Source organism: Idiotropiscis lumnitzeri, chromosome 13 (genome assembly GCF_059441095.1).
Source record: "Idiotropiscis lumnitzeri isolate Australia: NSW breed Sydney's pygmy pipehorse chromosome 13, RoL_Ilum_1.0, whole genome shotgun sequence".
NCBI lineage: Eukaryota > Metazoa > Chordata > Actinopteri > Syngnathiformes > Syngnathidae > Idiotropiscis > Idiotropiscis lumnitzeri.
In genome coordinates, this window is record NC_142403.1 from 17,729,883 (window position 1) to 17,752,864 (window position 22,982).

A 22,982-nucleotide genomic window follows, 5' to 3' on the forward strand; every position below is an offset into this window, starting at 1 on the left:
ACTAGCACCCCATGTAGCTGAGCGAACATACAGCATTTACTTGCTTGTCTAAAGTTGTACCTGCTTGGTGGAAAGTCACTCAACAATAAAAAGCTTAAAACTGACACGCATTTATCAAAAAAAAAAAAACTCGATCATCACGCTTCAAAGAGATGACAAGTGCGACAGTGAACAGGAACGTCAGTAGATGGCTTTTGATGTATTTATTTGATATCAAAACAGAAAATATAATATAAAAAAAAAATAGGTCAACCCTGTACTTGTTGCATCTTCTAAAAATTCCAATCACACTGGCTTATACTGCAAGGCACAGCACACTTATTTCATGAGGAGCTTTTACATCTTGTGAGATGGAGCAAATACTCTAATTGCCCTTAGTAGTAACGAAATTACTTTAGTCCAAATAAACATGTCATGCATATAACTAGTGCTGTCAAATGCTTACATTTTCTTATGCTGTCAAATGCTTACATTTTAAAAACTAATTAAATTAAAAATTGCGCTTAGTTGCGATTAAACACATTTTTAATGATTGTAACGGGTATTTACTTGAATAATAGTATTTGAATTTGTCTTTGCAAGATATGCAAATTCTTTTTTTTTTCATTGACCCTGTTGGCTCATCCTGAGGATCTGCAGGAGAAGACGTTGCACCTCGTCGTCCATACGACCCTGATGGACACGCACACAAAAATAAGTATTTGTATGTTAATTAAAATCAAATTAGTCTTTCGGTGGCATTCAAGTGGCACTCTGATTCAAAACAACAATCTGGAGTGTACACCACCCAGCTACATTTTTTTGTAAGATTCCAACTTAATTCACACAATTGAATAATAATAATAATGTAGTATATTTACGTTAATTAATATAATAATAATAATAATTAAATTATTCTTGTAAATCCAGTTTTTTATAATTCTCTAGTTCACATAAAATTACAATTTAGTTCTTAAAATATTATGGCCTGGTATTGTAAAAATCTGACTTTTTTCTTTGTATTATTATAACTTTATTCCGATACTTAAAATATAGTATCATGACTTTCTACTTTCATAAAGTTCCATTTTTTTTCTTTTAATTTGACATTTTTTCTTGTAAAATTGCAACTTTACTTTTCTTACTTTATTTGCAAATTGATATGACTTTTACAAAGAATGCACATAGACTAACTTACCTCCTAAAGGCATTTTTTTAAAAAGTCAGTTCTTTTACGTCAGTGTGCGTGATGTGTATGTGCGATTCTGTGCCGCTCAATTCTGACCTGCACGGCTGCCAGTAAATGCGAACGATACACCGCCACCACCTGTTTGTGCTTCCGCGCCCAATCCTTGAAGTTTCCAAATGAAAATCAAAAACAATTATGATACAAATACAACTACAAAGATAATGTATGTCTTTTCGTGAAACTCTGATTTACTCCAAACCTGGAGCTGTTGGCTGAGTATGGCAATCCTGTTCTGCAGTGCCATTTGCTGTCCTGGGTTCCCATGATGCGCATGGGAACCAGACGACATGATGCCAAGAGGGGGCGACAGAGATCCAAGCGCCTCCTTTAGCCGGAACACCTCCTTCGAAAGCTCTGTTATCTGCATCAAAAACAGTTCTTGAAGGTTTTAATGAGATCGATGTTGAAGTGTAAAGTGTCTCGTAAGTTGTTGAGCAAATGAAAGCCACGAAAAAAAAAAAAATCCCAGAAAATTTGAATTATTCCAAATTTCCAACACTTCATGTCTCACCTTGCGGTCCTTCTCCTTGACCAGGCCTTGAGACTCCTGGATGTTCGTGTGGAGTTCCTGGATGTGACTGGACTTGGCTTGCAGGTCTCGAAGCTGCTGCTGCGCAGCGGCCAACTGAGTCTCCGCAACCTGTCGCTCGCTTTTGTTAAAGAGAGCCTCCCGCTGCACTTGGAACACCTGCACAGGTAGGCGACACCCAGTGCGTTATTAGTGGAAGATAGCTTGGCACCTCGCATTCAAGCAGCGGTGATATGAATTACTTCCGGAACTGCGGGTAGCGCTGCGCTTTTTTAAATTTTTGTTTGTAACTCATTTACTGCCATTGACGGCTAAAGGCGTCAAAGATTCTTTTTTTTTTTTTTACTCGGCTAGTAGTTAAATAGTTAATCAGTATGCCAGTGTGACCTGCTTCTTGAGCATGGGGCAAAAAAAAAAAAAAAAAAGACGCAGCTTTGATGATTTCAAAATCGCGTTGTCTGAGATTGCGATTTTGGTCCCTAACGATAAATCGTTCAGCCCGACTTGGACCCAAATTTTTTTGAAGCCTTCCAGACCATTGGGTCCAGACCTATTGAGTGTTTCAAGAACCAGACCCAAACAAAGTAAAGCAGTGTTCCGTTTCAATCCTCCTCACCTCGAGAACAAACACCTGAGATCTCCTCAACCAAATGCAACCTGAAAACGTTCACAACTGCTCTTCGTTTGTAAAGCACAAGTACATTGTGGAAGCTTCAGCCATTGGGAGTGAAAGTGCGCAGTATCAGTTTCAGTGCACATATGTCGTGCTCTACTTAATATCCTAAACTAATACTCTAACTTGAGAGCATCGATATACATCGGCACAGAGAGGCGGATGAATAATGCAAAGGTAGGAAAGCGATGAAGGTGGAACATGACTCGCATTCCGGACTGCTTTGTGCGGGTTTACAAGAAACAGAGCACGCACCTCCGTGCAGGTCTTCTCATGTTTGCGCGTGAGGTCGTTGAGGCGGGCCGCCATGGCGTTGATCTCGGCCTGCATGGACAGGCGCAAGGCCTCGTGGTCCTCCTTGGAGATAAGACCCTGCTGGGCGGCTTTTTCGGATTTCAGTTGCCTTAGCTCCATGTCCTTGTCACTCAGAGCCTCTTGAGCTGCAGCGGCAGTGCTCTCGCTGGCCTGCAGGGAGCGCTGGAGCTCTGCCTAACAGGGAAGAATGTGATGACTTGGGGGTTAAGCGGAACTCAAAGCAGTTTTGGTGAGACTTTGGGATTGTATAGCAAGAAACTTGAATGTTGATACTGAGAATGTATTAGTGATAGACAGATTATCGGCCGGGCTCATTATTGGGGCCGATAGTTGGCATTTTGCCGACAATCGGCATATGCTTTATTTTTAGCTTTCAAGGCGGATAAATTAAAAGCTGGTTTATTTTTGGCTCGCTGCAGCACCTCTCTCTCTCGCTCTCTCTCTCTGCTGTGCTCGTGGCCCTGCCTGCAGAAGCAGATTGACATTCTGATTGGTTCTTTGTGCAGTGGGTAGCAGCCGATCAGCAGTAAGCTGCCTGTTTGCTTTTTCACCTCGAGTCGCATGCAATAAAACAGACTTTGCTGAAATTTGAATACATTTCAGTCTACTACAACTCACAAATAATCGAAAACTATTTGCAGTAGTAAACAGAAATGCAGCTGAGCCTGGGAACTCCGTGCACTTCTTGTTCAACTTTCAAGACTAAGTTGTCTATTTTCTAAGCTTTAAGATGGCTTTAACGTGTTGTAAATCACTAAAGTTCTTTAATCAACATGTTCTTAAAGGAATTTAAAGTCAAGTTTTAGAGTTTTGATTTTTCAAAATTTTGACAGCATTTTAACCCTTTTGTCAAACAAATGACTATCGGCTCCAAATATCGGTTATTGGCCTCCACGACCACCAATAAATGGTATCAGCCCAGAGAAAAGTACATCGGTCCATCGCTAGAATGTATCTATAATTATTTTATTTATTTATTTATTTATTTTTGTCCATCCATTTTTTTAGGAGTGCTTCATTAGGATCACAGGTGCGGTGGAGTCTATCCCAGCTGACTCGGCCACCAACCTTGACTTTCTCATGCTCCTCCTTCGGCACAGCCTCTTTCATGGCTTCTAGTTTGGCCTTCAGTCTGGCCGCCTCCTCTTCCGCCTCGGTCCGCAGTGTTTTTTCCTGCTGAAGCTCCTGTAGCGTTTGGGCCAGCTGCTCGGACACGGCGGACAGCGCTTCTTTGTGCTTGGACAGAGGCACAACATCCTTCAGGTGCAGGGCGTCGTTGGCACGGCTCTCTCGCTCGGCACATAAGCAGTCGAGAGCCTGGGCAGCTTCCTGTCGAGCCACCTCCAGCTCTTCGCGGACGGCGGCCAGAGTACGTCTGGAGCGTTCTGATTGGACAGACGCATGCGGTCAGTCACTGAAATGGCATTTGCGGAAATCGGTTCTAGCTTTAGCGTCTAATTGAAAAGGTCGCTATGGATTTAAAATAAGACGCTAAGATTTTTTTTCTTTTCATGTTGCCGATTATCGGCATCGGCCAGATAAATTAAAACCTGATTTTTTTCGCTTGCTGCAGCAACACTTCTCATTCTCACTCTGCTGTGCTGGTGGCCCTGCCTGCAGAAGCAGATTGACCGGCCCACAGCACCATCTGATTGATTTCTTTGTAGCAGCCAATCTGCTTGTTTTCATTGAACTAGAAAACATGCAGCTGAGCCTGGGAGCTCCGTGAACTTTTTGTTCGACTTTTAAAACTAAGTTATTTTCTAAGCTCTAAAAAGGCTTTAACATCAAACCTCTAAAGTTGTGTCATAAACATGTGGTTAAAAACATTTAAACTAAGTCAAGTTTTGGAGTTTTTAGTTTTCACAATTTTGACACCATTTTATCCCTTTTTTTTTTTTTTTCAATGAATATCGGCTTCAAATATCGGTTATCGGCCTCATTGACTTCTAATAATCGGTAGCGGCCCCCGGAAAAAGCATATCAGTCTTAGCTCGTCATTTTTTTAAAAATAGATGCTGGAAAAGATGTTGAATATAGCAAGCAAATCATAAGTTATATGTCGTATATCCAAACCATTTTTTTACGTTCTGACAAATATGCACAAATTAATCGATTAAATCTATCCATCGCCCAGCTTTAGTTTTAATTTTATTTCGATAACTACGTGTCTGACCTGATGTGACCGAGAGCTCCGAGCTCTCAGAGTGCTCTTCTTCCTCGTCCTCGTCCTCGCCATTTGTCGGAGGCCTGATTCTCTCCAACTGCAGGAGGGCATCATTGAGCCTCCTCGCAACCTCTGCTCGCTCCCTGGCCAGCTGTTCACACTGGAGGCCAAGGGTGACCTGCACCTCCTCCAGATGTGAACGGGGCACACATTTCTTCAGCTCACCCTCGAGATCCCTCACACGTTCCTGAAGACGACGAACCTGATCTCCATTCGGTCCTGCGCCTCCCGTCGTGCTCCCTGCCTGTACCGTGCTCGCCTCCACTTTTTCGCGATGTTTCACAGTTTCTGTTTGCCCTCCCGCGCTTGCGTCGGTCCAGTCGCCGTCGCTCGCAGGCATTTTCTGGACCAGAGCGGTTTGGAGTTGCCGGACACGATCTGTCAGCTGTTTGATTCTGTCAGCGTCCTCGGAGGTCTGAGCGAGCGCTTTGACGCGACTCTGCGCAAGCTCCTCCTCCAACTCGCCTACTCTTGCCCTCAGCTGCTGGGCCTGAGATTGCGGAACCTCGCTGGCACCTGCTGCCGCTTCGCCGCACTCCACGAAGAACACCCCAAGACGTATTTGTTCCTTTAGCTGCTCCAGCTCGGACTTGGAGGAAGCGAGCTGGACCTGCAGACTGTGCAGCTTGTCCTTCAGAGCCTCGGGGTTCTCTGAAAATCCCGCCTGAGATTTCTCATCACCACTGTGGACCAATACAAAGACCGTTGATCAGAAACGCTCCTCAAATCACATTTTTGGAATAAAATCATGTTCACTTCGAATGTATGACCTCATCTCGTCTCACGTGTGAGGTTGAGGATGAAAAAAAAATACATGCCACGATTGGTTCCACGCTTGACGAATCTTACCATTCCGCCACCTCACCGGACTCCCCATTGGCCATTTGGGCCTGAGCGAGGCGCTCCTGCAGGGCTTCAAACTCCTTCCTAACGGTCTCGTACTGTGCTACGGGGACAAAGTCCGCACCGGGGCTTTGCATGTCCGTGTCGTCCTTCTCGAACATCTCAAGCATCTGCAAAGAGGAAAAGGCAGAATAGCGAGCTAAGTGCAGTCTGAGAATTTACTTTTTCACATAAAGCAGTGCTTCTCAATTATTTTCTTTTACCCTGCCCCCCCCCCTAGCAAGAAGAAAACAATTCATGTCTCCTCTCTGCAAGTTGTTCAAGGGTGTGTACCTGAACTTTGAGAACAAGCTCGGCATTTTCTGACGAAAGCTCTTCTATTTTTTGGTGTAATTCTTCCGCAGTTGCGCGTTCCGCGGGCGAGTGGGACGGGCTGGCTGATTCTGCATCCGAGGAGGCCTCGTCACGAGCAGGTGAGACTCTGGAACGCTTAGACAGCAACTTCTCTGGAAGGCAGGTTCAAGAGAAAAAAAAGCAGTGAACCTCTGCTATTCGTAATTTGTGAAAAACGTGCTCTCCATAATGTATTAACTCATTCACTACCAGCCGAGTAAAAAAAAAAAAAAAAAATGGATATTTGACGTCTTAAGCCGTCAATGGCAGTTAATGAGTTAATAGATTGAATGGTTTAATTTTGAATAAATGTAATGTAGTGTATAAGTAAAAATATTATAATTTATAATAATAATAATAATATACATGTACTACATGCAAATGCATCCAAGACGCTCCGTAATTTCCACTAACAACCCAGGCTAAACTTGGCTCCTCCAATTAACCTAAAATGTTCGTCTCTCAGTTGAAATGCAGCACTTCAGCGTACTTCCTTGACACTAATTAATTACTTTCCTATTAAATATATTGACGTCATCGTGTGGCATCTTCAAACAGGGGAACAGTGCAAAAAAAATCATTCCTCCACTTTAAACACATCCACCTTGCCCATGCCACTTCGTAGCTTGGGAATTACAAAATGACACACCAGGGAAGTCAAACATTTCCTCCATATCTTCAGAGTCGCTTGCCCCGGCGCCATTGACTCCCTTCCGCTCCTCGATCAACTTGTCCCGCTCGGCCTCCGCTTCTTGTAGGCGCCGTTTTAGTTGGGACAGCTATTGTAGACGACACATCGTTTAGCTAATATGCAATTCAAACGATGTAAAGTATGCGTTAGGATCGCCGTACCTCCTCCAAGGCAGAAATCGCACTCTGTTGCTGCTGCTCCAACGCTTTTATCTTCTGGAGGAGACGACCTCGCTCAAGACGTAGTCGGCGAATCTCCTCAAACACCTCCTCGTCTTCCACCTTACGACAAAATAAAAGAGTTGATGTCAATTGTTTATGCTACCGTATATGGAAATTTAAATGAGTTCAGAAGAGTAACCTGGTGTGATTCTGGAGGCTGAGGAGAAGGCGACTGGGCAGGAGGCTCGGGGGACTGAGAGGTGGGAGCGGGACTACGTGGATGAGGGGTGGGGGGCAAACCCTGGACGATCATGATGGATGACGTGACACATATGCAAAGCTGAATGATTTTTTTTTTCTGCAAATATTTTTCTTTACATTTAGAATTTTTTTTTTTTTTTTTTTAGTTTTTAATTTTTTTAATCCCATCCCTCCATTTCTCATATTTTTTTCTGTTTTCTGATTGGAGGTTTAACCAAAATATAATTATTAAAAGGTAGAAAGTCTAGCAATTAACTGTTTTTGTGCTGAGGCTTCAAACATAAAATAAAAATAAAATATTTGCTTTAGCACCACCTCGTGGCAATTATTGGCAATTACAAGTCTTTTCAAGCTTTCACACAGTACAGTACTTTTCTGTGGCAATTTTGTTTAGTGGCGTGCCTGTTTTTTTTTTTTTTTATAATGCAAATAAATGAAAGATTAAAAAACACTGCTCGAGTACCTGGAGAGGAGAGCGTGGCGGGGGAGGTGCTTTCCTTTTGCGAGGGGTACTACCCCCCAGCATCAGTGAATTGTTCTGGGTGGTCTGCATTGGTGGAGTACGAAGGGAGGTTTTATGATTAAAAATGAAAGTAGAGAAGAAAGTCTTTAAACGGCCCACACGGGGATGAAAACACAACGCACAATAACGTCACATTGGAAAACATGCACAGTTTGATGATGGACCACAGAGGAACGATATCCGGTAGTAATGTGGCATTACCTCCTCAGCTGTGCCCTCTGACAATACGTATGCCAAAGGAGAGAGAGAACATTCATACTTACTTTGCGATACATGTACATTTGCGTATGTTAGCACATTTTCTCTTTTCTACTTCAGTCAGGCTTCTAATACCGTACCAGGGGGTGCTCCATTTTGCAACATGTACACGATGCGATGGTTGTCAGGGCTGTAGTCGTCCGCCTTGTTTCCGATTCCGTCGACCAGCTGCGTGTTGGCCCCGCCTCTGAGTAGAACGGCTACCGTTTCGGCGCTGTCGCTCTCGCAGGCCAGCATTAAGGCAGTCCTGGTTCAAGACACAAACACGTGACAGATTACCGATGCAATCAACCCTATGCAAGTGACATTAACTGAGCCAAAACACACATTTGCCATAAAAAAAAAGTCATGTCACACCACCAAAACAAACACGAAATATCGAAATATATAATTTATATATATTTTTTAACATAATTTATATATATATATTTTTTAGAATTTTTATATATTTTTTCCTACATGCATTTTCTGACTGGTGCTACTAACATATCGTCTGAAAAATATGGTAATAATTTTCTGACCAATTAGCTCATTCACTACCAGCCAAATGAAAAAAAAATATTTTTGACGTCTTTAGCCGTCAATGGCAGTCAATGAGTTAAGTGAAATTCTGTAATTTCCTGTGGGTAAAATGATGAACTCTCACGACACACTGACGGAACTACATTGTAAATGACCCATTTGCATATTATAAAATTATAAACATTTCAGGGTCTCAAACGAGGGGAATCCTGATCACAATTGCTAAATGTTTACAACTTTTTTTCAGATGCCAGCGTTATATTGCGCAGAGTTGAGACTGAATGACCATGTTTGCTACCTCCAACATCAAACTCTAAGTTGTTGATCCCTGACAGGTGCCTTAAACTACCACCCTTGAAATCTTATACGTATGCCGCCGACTCTCTTCGTGAATCCTTCCTCTGTTGCAAGCAGCGCAACCCCACTGCTGCGATAATGCTCCCATAGAGGTTTGTGGCTCTCGCCCCTGCTCCATCTGTCCCAAATTCAACAGCTGCTCCAGCCAGACTGACACGCAACTTCCAGCCGGCCTCCTTGGCGAACGCCGCAGCACAGAAGAAGAGTTGTGTACCTCCCCTGGTTGTCCTGAATGTTTGCGTTGGCACCTCGACCCAGCAGGAAGAAGCACAGCTCGGCTCGACTCATCTGCGCTGCCAGAATGAGGGCGGTGGCTCCATCCTGAATAGGGGGTAAAACCGTACATATGCTGCATTCCAGGGAAGTGGGAAGTCGGGGGGGGGGGGGAATGTCCCCCAGGAGATAATTGTGAATTGCAAAACATAATTTACAAGATTCTAAACATGTATTTAGCTTTATTTATTTATTACATTCATTTAGTCATTCAAAATAAAATGACGTAAAACAACGTCATTGGTACTGACTGTATGTATAAACACAAACACATTGGCAAAATGTGTTGAACCAGATCAACAAACAATTTATCGCAAATTATTTGTTGACATTCGCCTCGAACGCTTTGAAGTCAGAGACAATCCGATTTCCCACCGTCCATGAATGCAGCAATATTACTGGAGCATTGCTGCACCTGTTATATCAGTAAATAACTATTGAACCCACCCCATCTTGCACGTCAAGATCAGCTTTAAAGTCCCACAGGATCTCAGCGCAGAATATGCAGCCACTGACCGCTGGAAACAAAAAATGGTAATTAATATTCATATTCTTACACTCTTCAATGATAACGTCCATTTTATGTACTCGTTCCTGTTACTGTACCTGCATGGTGGAGGGCTGTCCTCCCGATGGCGTCTGTGCCATCTACTTCCAAGCTCTCCTGTTATAGACCACAAGTAGCTCCGTTTGATCATTCACTCAAATCCGAATGCATGTTCCCAACTTCATTTACCTGTAGGAGTCTCTTTAAACACTCGCTCTGTCCGTTTTTAGCCGCGAGGTGAAGGCCGCCAGAACCTGGCAACCAAAATCCATAAACAACACCTTGGTGGATAATACGTGTTATTTTAACGCCAAATAACATACCGGCTCCATCTGTGACGTTGAGGTCCGCTCCGTGAGCGATCATCACCTCCAGACAGTCGACATGTCCTCGAGACACACATACATGGAAGCTGCCGGAAGGACACATTTGTTATTTGTACGCATGCACTCATTTCTGTCACAGAATAGATTTTGGATGACGATTGTTACAATTCGATGAATTAAGTAATTGGATAAAAAGTGATTTTGCATTATTCAACAACAAAATATGCATGTGAGGTGCTGACATTACAGCCGCTCATTTGAAAGTCGCCGTTTTCACGTTGCGCACTGTAACATCTGTGACTTTGAATGTATGTGGGTTTAAAAATGCGGCCTGGTGAGTGATGTGGGTGTCAGGAAATGGTGGCTCAGGTTAGCTTAGTCACTGGGTTTCATTTGCCGGTTGTAGTAACTAGTGTATAAATGCGCTTATTACACGTTTCTTTTGCTCAGCAACGTGGCTGAAAGTGCACGAGCGCCCGTGTCTATCCAGCGTGCGATGGTAGGTTATATTCATTAAGCTCTGACAATGTTCTGCTTCTCACAGGTCAGAAATGGAAACGCGATAGACGTCTTGTTTGGAGGAGGAGATAATCCGATTGTCGGCGGAGATGTCGTTATGTGTGTGCTCGGGTGTGTTGGGCAACTGACTACATCACACTATAAGAGAAGTAAGTGCACCTTTGCCAATTTGTTTCCTTGCCATGTGGGTATGGAGGACTGAAAATGTTTACCGTATTTTCCGGACTTCGCCGCTACTTTTTTCGTAGATTTTTAGCCATGCGGCTAATACAACGGTGCGGCTTTTCGCTGGATTTTTCTTTCACCAGTGGGGGGCGCTCTATAGTTCAGAAAATACGATAAATAAATCTCAATTTTTTTTTTTTTTTACTCTTGGGTCTGTTCTGTTTTAATGAGCAAAGTTGTTGCCATTGAAATTGCCCATCCCTGATTTTCAAACACAGGTCATTCTAGTCCTCAATTCATTTTGGTTTCTTTTTTCCGTTAAATGTGACAAGACAGTAGAGTGACCCACTTACGCCGACTTGCCCTCAGCATCCAACTTGGTGGGACAGAGACCCTTTTTAAGGATGAGGGCGGACACTTTGTCAGCTTCGTCTTGCTCCGCAGCCTGGAGGAGTCTCTCGTCACTCTTGCTCCAGTCCTGACTCTTTTGGGATCCAAGCCCGCCCCCCAAAAAATAAAAATAAATAAATAAAATAAGAGGATGAAAATGGATAAACAAGACAATTCAAATCAAAGCTTTCTCTTCTTTTTTTTTTCATCAACATCTGGATATTGCGTGCGTTCTTGGTTTCTGCGTACTTTCAATTGGTACGGAACTTGGGGCCGTGACTGATGATGCTTCACGAGATCACAAGGACGGACAGTAAGAATGGATAAGAACGCAAATTGAGAAATGGCTATAGTCCAGATCTATCTATTCTGCAATACTTCCTTGACACCAATCACTACTTTTATATTAGCCAGGGCTTTGATGTCAACTTGTGTTTTTTTTAGGGCGTTACAGAAAGAAGCAGAAAAATAAGCAAGCTTTCAAGCCAGGGTTGATTTTCGAGACACCAGGGGGTCAGTGTAACTCGTGTGTGTGTGTGAATAATTGAATGCTACCTGAGCTCTATTGGCTATCGAGCTTCTGCTCTCGTAGCAGTTATGAAGCAGCCCCGCTGCCATGCTGCTGTGTTAATACGGAATCCCACTGACCACCATTTCACATTTAAACTCGCTTCACAGGGAATATAAATGTCGAAGATACTGGACATTACAAAATAGACCCAAATAAAAAGTCATAAGCCACTCAGGATTCACAGCAACAAACACTTACCTCATTCTTTTTAAATTTGGCCTTCAGACTCTTCATGTTGCGCCGCACTAGAAATGTTTATTTTATGTCGTAATGTGCTAAAAATAGGAAGGGGGGGGGGAAACCCTGAGCAACCTGTGAAGAATGGAACAGGTGAGTGTCTCACCACGACTAGTCTCTCTCTAATTCAGGTACCACCAGATGCCGAGTGGGACTCTTGCGAAAGCCCCACCCAAATCAACGAATAAACCAATCAGCGCAGCGCAAGTAGCCCGGTTTGGCATTTGATTGGATGTGAGATCGTCAGGTTTACTTCAACCAGCGTGGCAGTTGTAATTTAAATAAATAAATTAATCCATTTTTTTTGTAGTATAGTATATTGTGTGTGTGTGTATGTGTGTGTGTGTATATGTATTTATTTATTTATATTTATATTTATGTATTTATATTTATATAAAATCATCATCACGACTCTGCAATGTGCAACGCCTACCAGAAGGGGTCAGTAAGCGCAAGTAAGTAAGTCATCCCATTGCTGTTCCAAATTCCAACTACGTGCCAAAAGGAGTAAGTATCTGCCATTCATTTAGACAGAAATCCGTATATTGCTAGTTGCAGGGGGAAACAACCCCCACAAGTGTGATGTTGAGAAAAACCATGAAAAAGACAAATTATCCCTACATAATGAGGAGGCTTTTTTCTTGTCTCTGTGTGATTCCATGAAAGTGCTGGCGCCCATGCGACGCTCTTTATTTTTTGCTGAAAAGATTCATTTTTGGTCCCGCTGGTGTCTATGATTATCTCTTTCTGTGTGTGATCACTTTTTTTTTTAATTCAATTTTACTTTTTTTCTTTTCTTTCTCTCCAACATGCTTTTTTTCCGCCATACTGCAACAATGTGTAATTGCACCGCCACTCCACTAGTTAGCAGTGACGTTCTCCTTTCCCATTGTGCGCAGCAAGTATTAACACTACGTTGTAGGTTTGTTTTGCAATGAAAATTATTATTTATAATTGCGGTGGAGAGTGGGCGGTGAGGAGATTTGCGTATTTGTTCACTTCTTGCTAGGGGGGGGGCGTAACAGAAAATAAATGATAAGCACTGGTGTAACCCTCGAAAGAATCCCAAATAACAAACCTGCGTGAAGTTGGCCCCCCATTTGTTGCAAAAATAGGTGGAAATAGTTTGTTTCGTTTGTGCTGCGTTTGTGCCCGTTTGTGCTGTTAAAATTTTCGTTTGTGCTGCTTCGGTTCGAAAGATATTACACTTTGTTTTATTTCGAGTGTGACGTCACCCAGCCCCCCATTTTCATCCGATTGACTTGGGAATGGTGCCATTCGTTTGTGCTACGTTTGTACCCGTTTGTGCTGTTAAAATTTTCGTTTGTGCTGCTTCCGTTCCAGAGATATTACACTTTTTAATTTCGAGTGGTGACGTCACCCAGCCCCCCATTTTCATCCGATTGACTTGGGAATGGTGCCATTCGTTTGTGCTGCGTTTGTGCCCGTTTGTGCTGTTAAAATTTTCGTTTGTGCTGCTCCGGTTCGAAAGATATTACACTTTTTAATTTCGAGTGGTGACGTCACCCAGCCCCCCATTTTCATCCGATTGACTTGGGAATGGTGCCATTCGTTTGTGCTACGTTTGTGCCCGTTTGTGCTGTTAAAATTTTCGTTTGTGCTGCTCCGGTTCGAAAGATATTACACTTTTTAATTTCGAGTGGTGACGTCACCCAGCCCCCCATTTTCATCCGATTGACTTGGGAATGGTGCCATTCGTTTGTGCTACGTTTGTGCCCGTTTGTGCTGTTAAAATTTTCGTTTGTGCTGCTCCGGTTCGAAAGATATTACACTTTTTAATTTCGAGTGGTGACGTCACCCAGCCCCCCATTTTCATCCGATTGACTTGGGAATGGTGCCATTCGTTTGTGCTGCGTTTGTGCCCGTTTGTGCTGTTAAAATTTTCGTTTGTGCTGCTCCGGTTCGAAAGATATTACACGTTTTAATTCACGCGGTGACGTCACAAACAGGAACGCGCCAGCGTCAGTTTGTTTTGTTTTGCTGTCGAGCAAGGAGCTCGGTATCGCGCTACCGCGTTCAGTCAATCACTTGAATCACTCGTATTTGTTATTAATTCCAGGTTATAAACTAGTTCCTGGAATGAACCGATGTTTTGTATGTTTTTGCGCATTTTACATTCTTCATGATCCTGGAAAGCAACTGTTGCCGGACGAACTTCAGGTAAACATGTCAAACTCACTGTTGTAGCTTTTTTGCTAGCATACAGTAATCTTAAAACCTTCCTGTTTTCACTGCTGTAAATTACTTTAAATTCGGTCTTATTTCTTTTAATAGTGTTGTTCTACTGCTCATTCATTTATTTCATCAGTAGTCATTAAAGCTATGTGATTATTTCTTAAAATTATAGTAGACGTGAGGCTGAAACATATCCGTTGAACTTTTTGAAATAAAAACAACTTAAAGACACCCCTCGATGAAGCATTCCCTCATTTGAGAACAACTGAATTAATATAAAAACAGTCCGTGTGTAATTGATGAGAGCCTGCAGAGAAACCTTGGGTGAAACGATAGCTTTATGTGTAAAGAAAACAGCAACAAACAAAACCCCAAACTATTTACATTTCAACAATTAAGCAATCACTGCTTTGTGAAGCTCTTTGTCTTTTCTGATGCTGCTTTCACTCTACTTTCCAGGTCATTGTGCATCTCCCAGTCAAAAGCAGCCCTCCTGCAATATGCCACATAATGTCCTAGAGAATCCTCTTCGAGATGATATGACTGCTCTAAAAGTAAACTGTCAGCATCAGACTTCTGGGAATTTCCAGCAGGGCAACTTCTGTTCAACTCATACCTAGGTCGGTGTCAATCCACTAAGCCTCTCCATTTCTCAACTTCAGTAGTATGAATACTGTAGCAACATCAGACTCATCACAGAGGTCAACATAATTTTTTAATATATTTTTTCCTCAGTATGAGAAGTAGTAGAGGCATCGTCAGGTCTTAAGACATGACCTACATCAGCTTTTTTGTTTTGCAGCAGAAATCCACGTTTCCCTCAATGAAGGCATGATGACGAGCAACGAAACGGTCAACATGAATGAGAAGACTTTCATGCTTGAAAAGCCCTTTTTTAGGTTGTTGAACTCTGCTTCAACAACTGCCAAACTTGCAGTGATGCTGGTACTTCGGAAGAGAGGGACCACTACGCCTGACCAGAGTGGTAAGTAACTTCCCAGTCTGATGATGTGGGGAATAATCTCAGGGAGGAAGTGGGTGTTATCCCTGTCTCCCTCAGCCATGGCAAGTGACCTGATCTCTTCGCATAATTCAGTCACCCACTGTCGAGCATTAGTGTGGATCTGTTGATGCTCCTCAACGGGTTCCTGTGCCTGAACCTCTTCATCGAGCATGCCGATTCATTCTTCTTGTGCTATTTGTGTTGTCAGGTATTTCTTGCACTTTTCTGATGGGAGAGGGGTTCCAGAACTGTCATTACCTTCGGACTCACTCAGTGCCACAATAGTGATGGCACATAGAAGTTCTGTTGAATGTTCCACACATTGTGACTTGAGTAGTTGTGCTAATGATCTCACATAAAAATCTTTGACACGATGTCTTTTATTTTTCAGGCAATCCCACTGGCAGATCATTTTGATGCAGTGTGCAACATCTACCCTGACAAAGCATGGCGGCAGGTTTGCATGCTGACTCCCAAGCAAGACATTAATGTAGCTCTTCAAATCGGGATGTTTTCCTGCTGACAGGTGCAGAAGTCCAGTGAAAGTTACCAAAATTTGTCCTGATTGCCAGCATGTTTTGCAACAAAATATAGTATTAAAATAAGGAAAGGCACCATCATCTTTGTCGACGCCTGTTTCATGAGTTGGTTTTCTTCTTTCTGTTGAACCGCATACAATTAAAAAGCAAAGCCTGATTTTTTTTTTTTTTTCAATTAAAATTACTTCGACAGACATGACCACTAGTGATGAGTCTATAAAGACAGGAATGCGAATAACAATTCAGTTTTATTGATAATGCCTGTTTCAATTTCTAGTGGCATAAGCCAGCAAGTCCCCACAACTTTTCTAACTTTAATTTTTGCTGCAAAAACATCCGCTTTTTGGTTGAACTAGTCTGTCGATTGTGCTGTTTTGGGCCTTAAGAACTTGTATTGTGTTGCTACTGTTTTTCAATAAGAAATTATTTTAGGTCATTTAGAATTCATCCAGCCGCTTGTCCAAATGGACACAATCGTCGACCTTGCGCGTGTAAGGTTGCTGAAATGTGCATCACTGCAGAGAAAGATGTAAGTTTGCGTCACAAATGAGGACATCTATGTATTTATGTACAGTGCACCTCGCAGTGGTAGCATTAAAGACATTGGACTGGACACATTTTTCTGTCACTACTGGAGTCAAACAACTATGTGTACAAGACATTGGTACAGATGTCAGAAAAGCATGGCGTATGTGCTATCACACAGTGGCTGAAAAAAATTGATTCATGCAGGTGCCCCGTCCGTCCCCAATAGAAGCAGTGAGTGCTTTTTCTCTTGCCTCTTGGATCTCTGGCCAAAGCTTTTACCGCTCACCCCGATTTGAAGACCTACATCAATGAGTGCTTTAAGCATGAAAACCTGCCATGTTTTGTCAGGGTAGACGTTGCACACTGCAACAATATGATCTCCCAGTGGGACCGCCTGAAAAATAAAAGACATTGTGTAAAAAGATTTTTTCTGAGATTTAGCACAACTACTTAAGTCACAATGTGTGGAACATGCAAAATAACTTCTATGTGCCATCACTATTGTGGCACTGAGTGAGTCTGAAGGTAATGACAGTTCTGGAACCCCTCTCCCATCAGAAAAGTGCAAGAAATACCTGAAAACACAAATAGCACAGGAAGACTGTATCAGCATGCCAGACACAGAGGTTCAGGCACAGGAACCCGTCGAGGAGCATCAGCAGCAGATCCAGACTAACGCTTGACAGTGGGTGACAGAAATATGTGAGGAGATCAGGTCACTTGCCATGGCTGAGGGAGACAGGGATAACACCCACTTCCTCCCTGAGATTATTCCCCACATCATCAGACTGGGAAGTTACTTACCACTCTGGTCAGGCGTAGTGGTCCCTCTCTTCCGAAGTACCAGCATCACTGCAAGTTTGGCAGCTGTTGAAGCAGAGTTCAACAACCTAAAAAAGGGCTTTTCAAGCATGAAAGTCTTCTCATTCATGTTGACCGTTTCGTTGCTCGTCATCATGCCTTCATTGAGGGAAACGTGGATTTCTGCTGCAAAACAAAAAAGCTGATGTAGGTCATGTCTTAAGACCTGACGATGCCTCTACTACTTCTCATACTGAGGAAAAAATATATTAAAAAATTATGTTGACCTCTGTGATGAGTCTGATGTTGCTACAGTATTCATACTACTGAAGTTGAGAAATGGAGAGGCTTAGTGGATTGACACCGACCTAGGTATGAGTTGAACAGAAGTTGCCCTGCTGGAAATTCCCAGAAGTCTGATGCTGACAGTTTACTTTTAGAGCAGTCATATCATCTCGAAGAGGATTCTCTAGGACATTATGTGGCATATTGCAGGAGGGCTGCTTTTGACTGGGAGATGCACAATGACCTGGAAAGTAGAGTGAAAGCAGCATCAGAAAAGACAAAGAGCTTCACAAAGCAGTGATTGCTTAATTGTTGAAATGTAAATAGTTTGGGGTTTTGTTTGTTGCTGTTTTCTTTACACATAAAGCTATCGTTTCACCCAAGGTTTCTCTGCAGGCTCTCATCAATTACACACGGACTGTTTTTATATTAATTCAGTTGTTCTCAAATGAGGGAATGCTTCATCGAGGGGTGTCTTTAAGTTGTTTTTATTTCAAAAAGTTCAACGGATATGTTTCAGCCTCACGTCTACTATAATTTTAAGAAATAATCACATAGCTTTAATGACTACTGATGAAATAAATGAATGAGCAGTAGAACAACACTATTAAAAGAAATAAGACCGAATTTAAAGTAATTTACAGCAGTGAAAACAGGAAGGTTTTAAGATTACTGTATGCTAGCAAAAAAGCTACAACAGTGAGTTTGACATGTTTACCTGAAGTTCGTCCGGCAACAGTTGCTTTCCAGGATCATGAAGAATGTAAAATGCGCAAAAACATACAAAACATCGGTTCATTCCAGGAACTAGTTTATAACCTGGAATTAATAACAAATACGAGTGATTCAAGTGATTGACTGAACGCGGTAGCGCGATACCGAGCTCCTTGCTCGACAGCAAAACAAAACAAACTGACGCTGGCGCGTTCCTGTTTGTGACGTCACCGCGTGAATTAAAACGTGTAATATCTTTCGAACCGGAGCAGCACAAACGAAAATTTTAACAGCACAAACGGGCACAAACGCAGCACAAACGAATGGCACCATTCCCAAGTCAATCGGATGAAAATGGGGGGCTGGGTGACGTCACCACTCGAAATTAAAAAGTGTAATATCTTTCGAACCGGAGCAGCACAAACGAAAATTTTAACAGCACAAACGGGCACAAACGTAGCACAAACGAATGGCACCATTCCCAAGTCAATCGGATGAAAATGGGGGGCTGGGTGACGTCACACTCGAAATAAAACAAAGTGTAATATCTTTCGAACCGAAGCAGCACAAACGAAAATTTTAACAGCACAAACGGGCACAAACGCAGCACAAACGAAACAAACTATTTCCACCTATTTTTGCAACAAATGGGGGGCCAACTTCACGCAGGTAAATAACAAGAGTCTTCAGATAACCATCCTTGAACCCCCTGTGGTGTCAGATTTTCTTGCTAATAGTCCGTTTCATAACTGGAGCCAGGAAACTCTTGAACACTGAGCAAGCGGAGCAAGATGTGAGGGTCGGATGTTGATGGTTATCTCGTGTGGTGGAGGGTGTGTGTGCATTCAGATTCCACTACAATGACCTCATCCTCTTTCCCGCCTGTTGGAGAAAGCGAGCTCATGACTGTCATGAAGAAAAACGACCTTACGAGAACGGAGTCTTTGCCGAGAGACCTCAGAACTGTTAGTCAGAGTTCTCAAATGGAAATACTCGGAAGAACTCCAGGGGGTGCGCGCGATTTTATATAAAACAAACAAACATGCGAAGATCCTTTGAAAAATAATTATCCAATTAATTAAATCTCTCGTTACCTGTCAATCACTTGAAGTCGCAAACAGACACAAGTGCAAAAGAAGTCTAAGCTCGAGTCGGCTGTATGTTGAAGATTGTTTTATTTGGATTTACGCCTCCAAGTTGCACATCTCTGATCCAAAAGAGAACAATTTGTGTGTGTGTTTTTTTTTTTGTGGACCGATACAAATGAAGTTTAAAAGGTTCTAAAGTTAAATAAATCAGACACTAAAATCATGTTTTAAGTCTTATTAATATTTTTTTTGTACCCAAAAATGCTTTGCACTGGTTAAAAGGGTAGTTGGCTGAAAAAATATTTCACAGGGGCTACATTACTGAAAACAAAACACTGCACTTGGGCACTATATTGCCCCCTCGGTTACACAATCTAATAAAATCTGCCTTTACCCATGCAACAAATGATGTAATAATTTCACTAATGTCCACCTAGTAAGTAGTCAGAGCACTTATAATAAATAAATAAATAAATACACCTAGTTCGACACAAAACACTCCACAATTAAACAATGAAAGTGTTATTATTTGTGAAATTTGATTTAATACCATCCTTTTTCATTTGAACTCATGCATTGTTTTTTTTTACATTGTGCAATGTGGTCAACTCAAACAAACGCATTGTGTGTTGGCAGTTGAAGATAATTCAAATTTGAATCAGCAGCATTTTTTTTTTTTTTTTATGAGGAGTGAAAAAAAAGATCTCTCGTGATGTCATGGGGATAAATAATGCACTTCCACGCAGCGGGATCGTGCGAGCTGATTTCCCTTCTGTTTACTCCACCGCATGTTTACCCCCCCACCACCCTCCCCATACCCTGCGTGATATTTTTAGAGGAAACTCTCCATGTTTGTAGATATTTAAATGAATGAACGCTCCAGTGCGCGTGGAAGGAGAAGGCAGATAATAGGACCAAGTGAAGCGCCTCCCCTTTAAACGCTTTGACTTTCTCTCTCTCTCTCTCTCTCTCTCTCTCTCTCTCTCTCTCTCTCTCTCTCTCTCTCTCTCTCTCTCTCTCTCTCTCTCTCTCTCTCTCTCTCTCTCTCTCTCTCTCTCTCTCTCTCTCTCTCTCTCTTTCTTTCTCTTTCTCTGCGAGCTCCACTCCACGCACTCGCTCCCACTCACTTGGACCTTTGCCGTCGCTCCTCGTAGGATCGCCCCCCCCCCCCTTCTCCTTCCACATTGGATTATTGTTTACGATAAATTTTTTTTTTCCAGTGTTGTGAATCGAAACGCGTGGAGTTTGTTTCGTGGGCGGACACGAGGGAAGACGGAATGAGGCGTGTAAAGTGGCTGAGGGGCTGAACAAACATTAACGCACATTGGCTGGTGAGTCCATGTGCTTTGCTTTGCTTTGGTTTTTTTAAAAAAAAAAATTGTGTCACTGTTAGCGTCGAAATTTGAAACTCAAAAGTGCTTACTTTAACCTTGCCTCCACCTCAAACTAAGACCTGTTGGTTTAACTTTGTAGATCGCAATCCATGCAGCTCGGCTATTTTTTTTTTTTTTAAATGCATTTTAATGCAATTTTTCTATTGCAACATTGATCGCAGCCCTGTGGGCAAAGTTCACCTGTCAGATGTTTTGTTGCCTAAAACAAAAGGAGTGTCTCTGCCCAGCTGCTCGTGTTTCGCCCGGTGTCCTTTTGACAGCATGGAAAAGCCACATTCCTTTTGAAGTCAGCAATATTTCTTTAATTGAGCTAAAATATTTTGGTGGGGATAACATCGTGTTGAGGTTAAAATAAATGTTTTTGTCAGACTTAATATTATTTTTTTTTTTTTTGTATTTTGTAGCGGCTTCGGTAATTCAAATAATTTTCACTAATTAATTGACATGTTGGAAACTTTGGATTTTGACCCGAGGTATGTGCTTCCAAGATTTTCTAATATAAAATTCAGTCATGTTCCAATTCATATTTTCGAAGTCAGCATTTATTTTAATAGAGAAATTATTTATTGATCCTGTGATTGTACTTTTTATTTTTAACCCTTGACTTTTATAGCTCGGCCAAATACATGTCCCTTTTTAATCTTGTAATAAATGCAAACAATAGTGTCACTTTTTATATGAAATATCATTGGAAATTAGTACCACAGCCATCTCCTGTTTTTTATTTTTTATTACACGAGCAATTCCTATCTGATCTGGTCATATTGGCTCAAAACGTGGTGGTGCCATTTAATGTAATATATAATTTAGACTTTACTGTTGATTAATTTAACTAACACCATGTTCTCGCCCGCTGATCTTGTCGGTTACAGATGCCCGAACGTTATCCAGCAATTGTTTGATACTTTACATGTACACAGACCATAAAAGTTATTCAGCCAAACGATGAGGCTCCAATAATGAGGTCAGCTCAAGCGAGACTCTCTTGAATGACATCACTATATTTGGCCCATTTTTAGATATCACGTAGACGAAATTTGAACGTGATCTAATGGAATTGGGACACGCACGCTATTAAGAACCCGTCGCTCTCGATCCCATGCTGAATTGAATTATTATAGTTTCTACCTTGAGGGGCAGAACGAGACTCTATTTCTGACAATGTAAGCTCATAAAAAAAAAAAAAGAAATGTCCTAACCTTTGTGTCTTTGTCTACCCCCGTTCAGTCTTAAGCACCACACTGAGCTTGCAAGCAAAGCCGCGATGGCCAAGTGGCTGAAAGACTACCTGAGTTTTGGCAGCAGGAAGGTCCCCCCGCAACCTCCCACGCCGGACTACACCGAGAGCGAGATTCTAAAAGCCTACCGCCTCCAGAGGGAACTGGACTTTGAAGATCCTTACGAGGATTCGGAAAACAGGCCCAGGGCCGAATCGGGGACGTCGGAGCCCGCCACGCCCGTGTACGGCTCGCCTATGAAGTCCTCCAGCACGGATGTGAAATCTCCCAAACACAGACTCATCAAAGTGGACTCCCAGGACCTGGGCCGCACTAAGATCCTGCTCAGTGCCATCTCTTTAGATGACCCGCAAGAACCGGTAAGCATAAATGGCAATATCTCGTATCTCCATGTTGTTAAAAGTTAAAAAAAAAAAATTTAAAAAAATGTGCACGAAACAGGAAGTTGACGCGCGTGATTTGCCCTTTGCGGGCCACATAAAATGAGGTCGCGGGCCAGATCTGGCCCCCGAGCCGTGAGTTTGACACCCGTGAGGAGATGATGAAAAATTGTGGTAAACTTTCAAGGGTTGCATCAAATGAAAATGGAAGGCCCAATCTGGCCCACGGGGCTCGAACGTGTCACCTGTGCTGCAGGTGATGACGAATGAACCTTGGGGGAGGTTACGAGCGAGCGAGGGGGGAGGAGCCAAGGGCTTGGAAGCGCTCTCCCAATTCACTCTTGTCCCATTTATTCTCAGCGTGACAGTTTTATTGATTGCACTCGGTGGGCAAATGTGTGTCACAAATATGTTTGCATAAATTGGGAGCCGCGTGCGCCCGGCGAGGATCTCGCAGCGTGAGATGAGATAATAATTGATGGCTTGAGCGGCGTGTTGAATTTAAGGTGGTCGTCGGTCCCGTGGGGTTTGAACCGGACATAAATAATTAATCGGGTTTGTTTTTTTTTTGCACGTGTTGGGGGGGACTGTCGGGTCGACTGGGATATGTTGAGGACCTTGGGAGTTGCTTCGATTTTGCAATTCAGCCTATCTAGAGAGTGACTAGCAGTAATAGAGCAGATTTATTTATTTATTTTATTTTTTTCAACATTTTTTTTTTTTTTATGTCGTGACTCGCGATCACTATTATTTTTTCAGTCGGCTACATGTGTATTTTTTTTAACAAACACAAGTAATAAATGAATC

The 22,982-nt window shown here is 42.4% G+C and overlaps 3 protein-coding genes and 1 long non-coding RNA gene across 9 annotated transcripts in view; 2 read left to right on the top strand and 2 right to left on the bottom strand.

The window, feature by feature from the left end:
- The window catches only part of shc2 (SHC (Src homology 2 domain containing) transforming protein 2), a 28,515-nt gene extending 17,198 nt beyond the window's left edge, over positions 1–11,317 (top strand). Inside the window, exons 14-22 of one of the 4 annotated variants that reach the window (XM_088312586.1) lie at positions 631–703; positions 1,764–1,924; positions 3,754–4,151; positions 6,220–6,288; positions 8,872–8,959; positions 9,039–9,313; positions 9,720–9,788; positions 10,672–10,795; positions 11,181–11,317. The gene's annotated coding sequence lies outside the window, so the exon portion shown is untranslated. Of the gene's footprint in view, positions 1–630; positions 704–1,466; positions 1,668–1,763; positions 1,925–3,753; positions 4,152–6,219; positions 6,289–8,871; positions 8,960–9,038; positions 9,314–9,719; positions 9,789–10,671; positions 10,796–11,143 lie in introns of those variants that run through there. The other 3 variants (XM_088312587.1, XM_088312588.1, XM_088312589.1) reach the window with 3 other exon arrangements.
- Positions 413–12,006, bottom strand: ankrd24 (ankyrin repeat domain 24). The gene is made up of 22 exons (XM_088312584.1): positions 11,971–12,006; positions 11,165–11,295; positions 10,125–10,213; positions 9,991–10,055; positions 9,861–9,918; positions 9,702–9,772; positions 9,196–9,302; positions 8,183–8,349; positions 8,046–8,068; positions 7,785–7,868; positions 7,260–7,361; positions 7,061–7,180; positions 6,858–6,987; positions 6,149–6,321; positions 5,822–5,985; positions 4,922–5,655; positions 3,814–4,130; positions 2,686–2,919; positions 1,740–1,916; positions 1,428–1,589; positions 1,265–1,330; positions 413–672 (listed from the first exon to the last, which is right to left on the bottom strand). The coding sequence occupies exons 1-22, from the start codon at positions 12,004–12,006 to the stop codon at positions 604–606; spliced, it is 3,279 nt and encodes a 1,092-aa protein (XP_088168710.1). The 3' UTR covers positions 413–603.
- A 902-nt stretch (positions 12,007–12,908) lies between these two features.
- Positions 12,909–22,982, top strand: part of shdb (Src homology 2 domain containing transforming protein D, b) — a 29,209-nt gene continuing 19,135 nt past the window's right edge. The window contains exons 1-3 of one of the 2 annotated variants that reach the window (XM_088313241.1): positions 12,909–12,927; positions 20,384–20,494; positions 21,785–22,154. In XM_088313241.1, the coding sequence (XP_088169367.1) occupies positions 21,822–22,154 (333 nt within the window). In that variant the 5' untranslated portion in view covers positions 12,909–12,927; positions 20,384–20,494; positions 21,785–21,821. Of the gene's footprint in view, positions 12,928–20,285; positions 20,495–21,784; positions 22,155–22,982 lie in introns of those variants that run through there. The other variant, XM_088313240.1, reaches the window with a different exon arrangement.
- On the bottom strand, positions 16,872–18,392 carry LOC148324836 (uncharacterized). Of its 2 annotated transcripts, none has more exons than XR_015846404.1 (3): positions 17,445–18,392; positions 17,080–17,262; positions 16,872–16,953 (listed from the first exon to the last, which is right to left on the bottom strand). It is a non-coding gene; the product is annotated as an uncharacterized LOC148324836 (long non-coding RNA). The 2 variants fall into 2 exon arrangements; XR_015846405.1 differs by having other exon boundaries at positions 17,080–17,259; positions 17,445–18,391.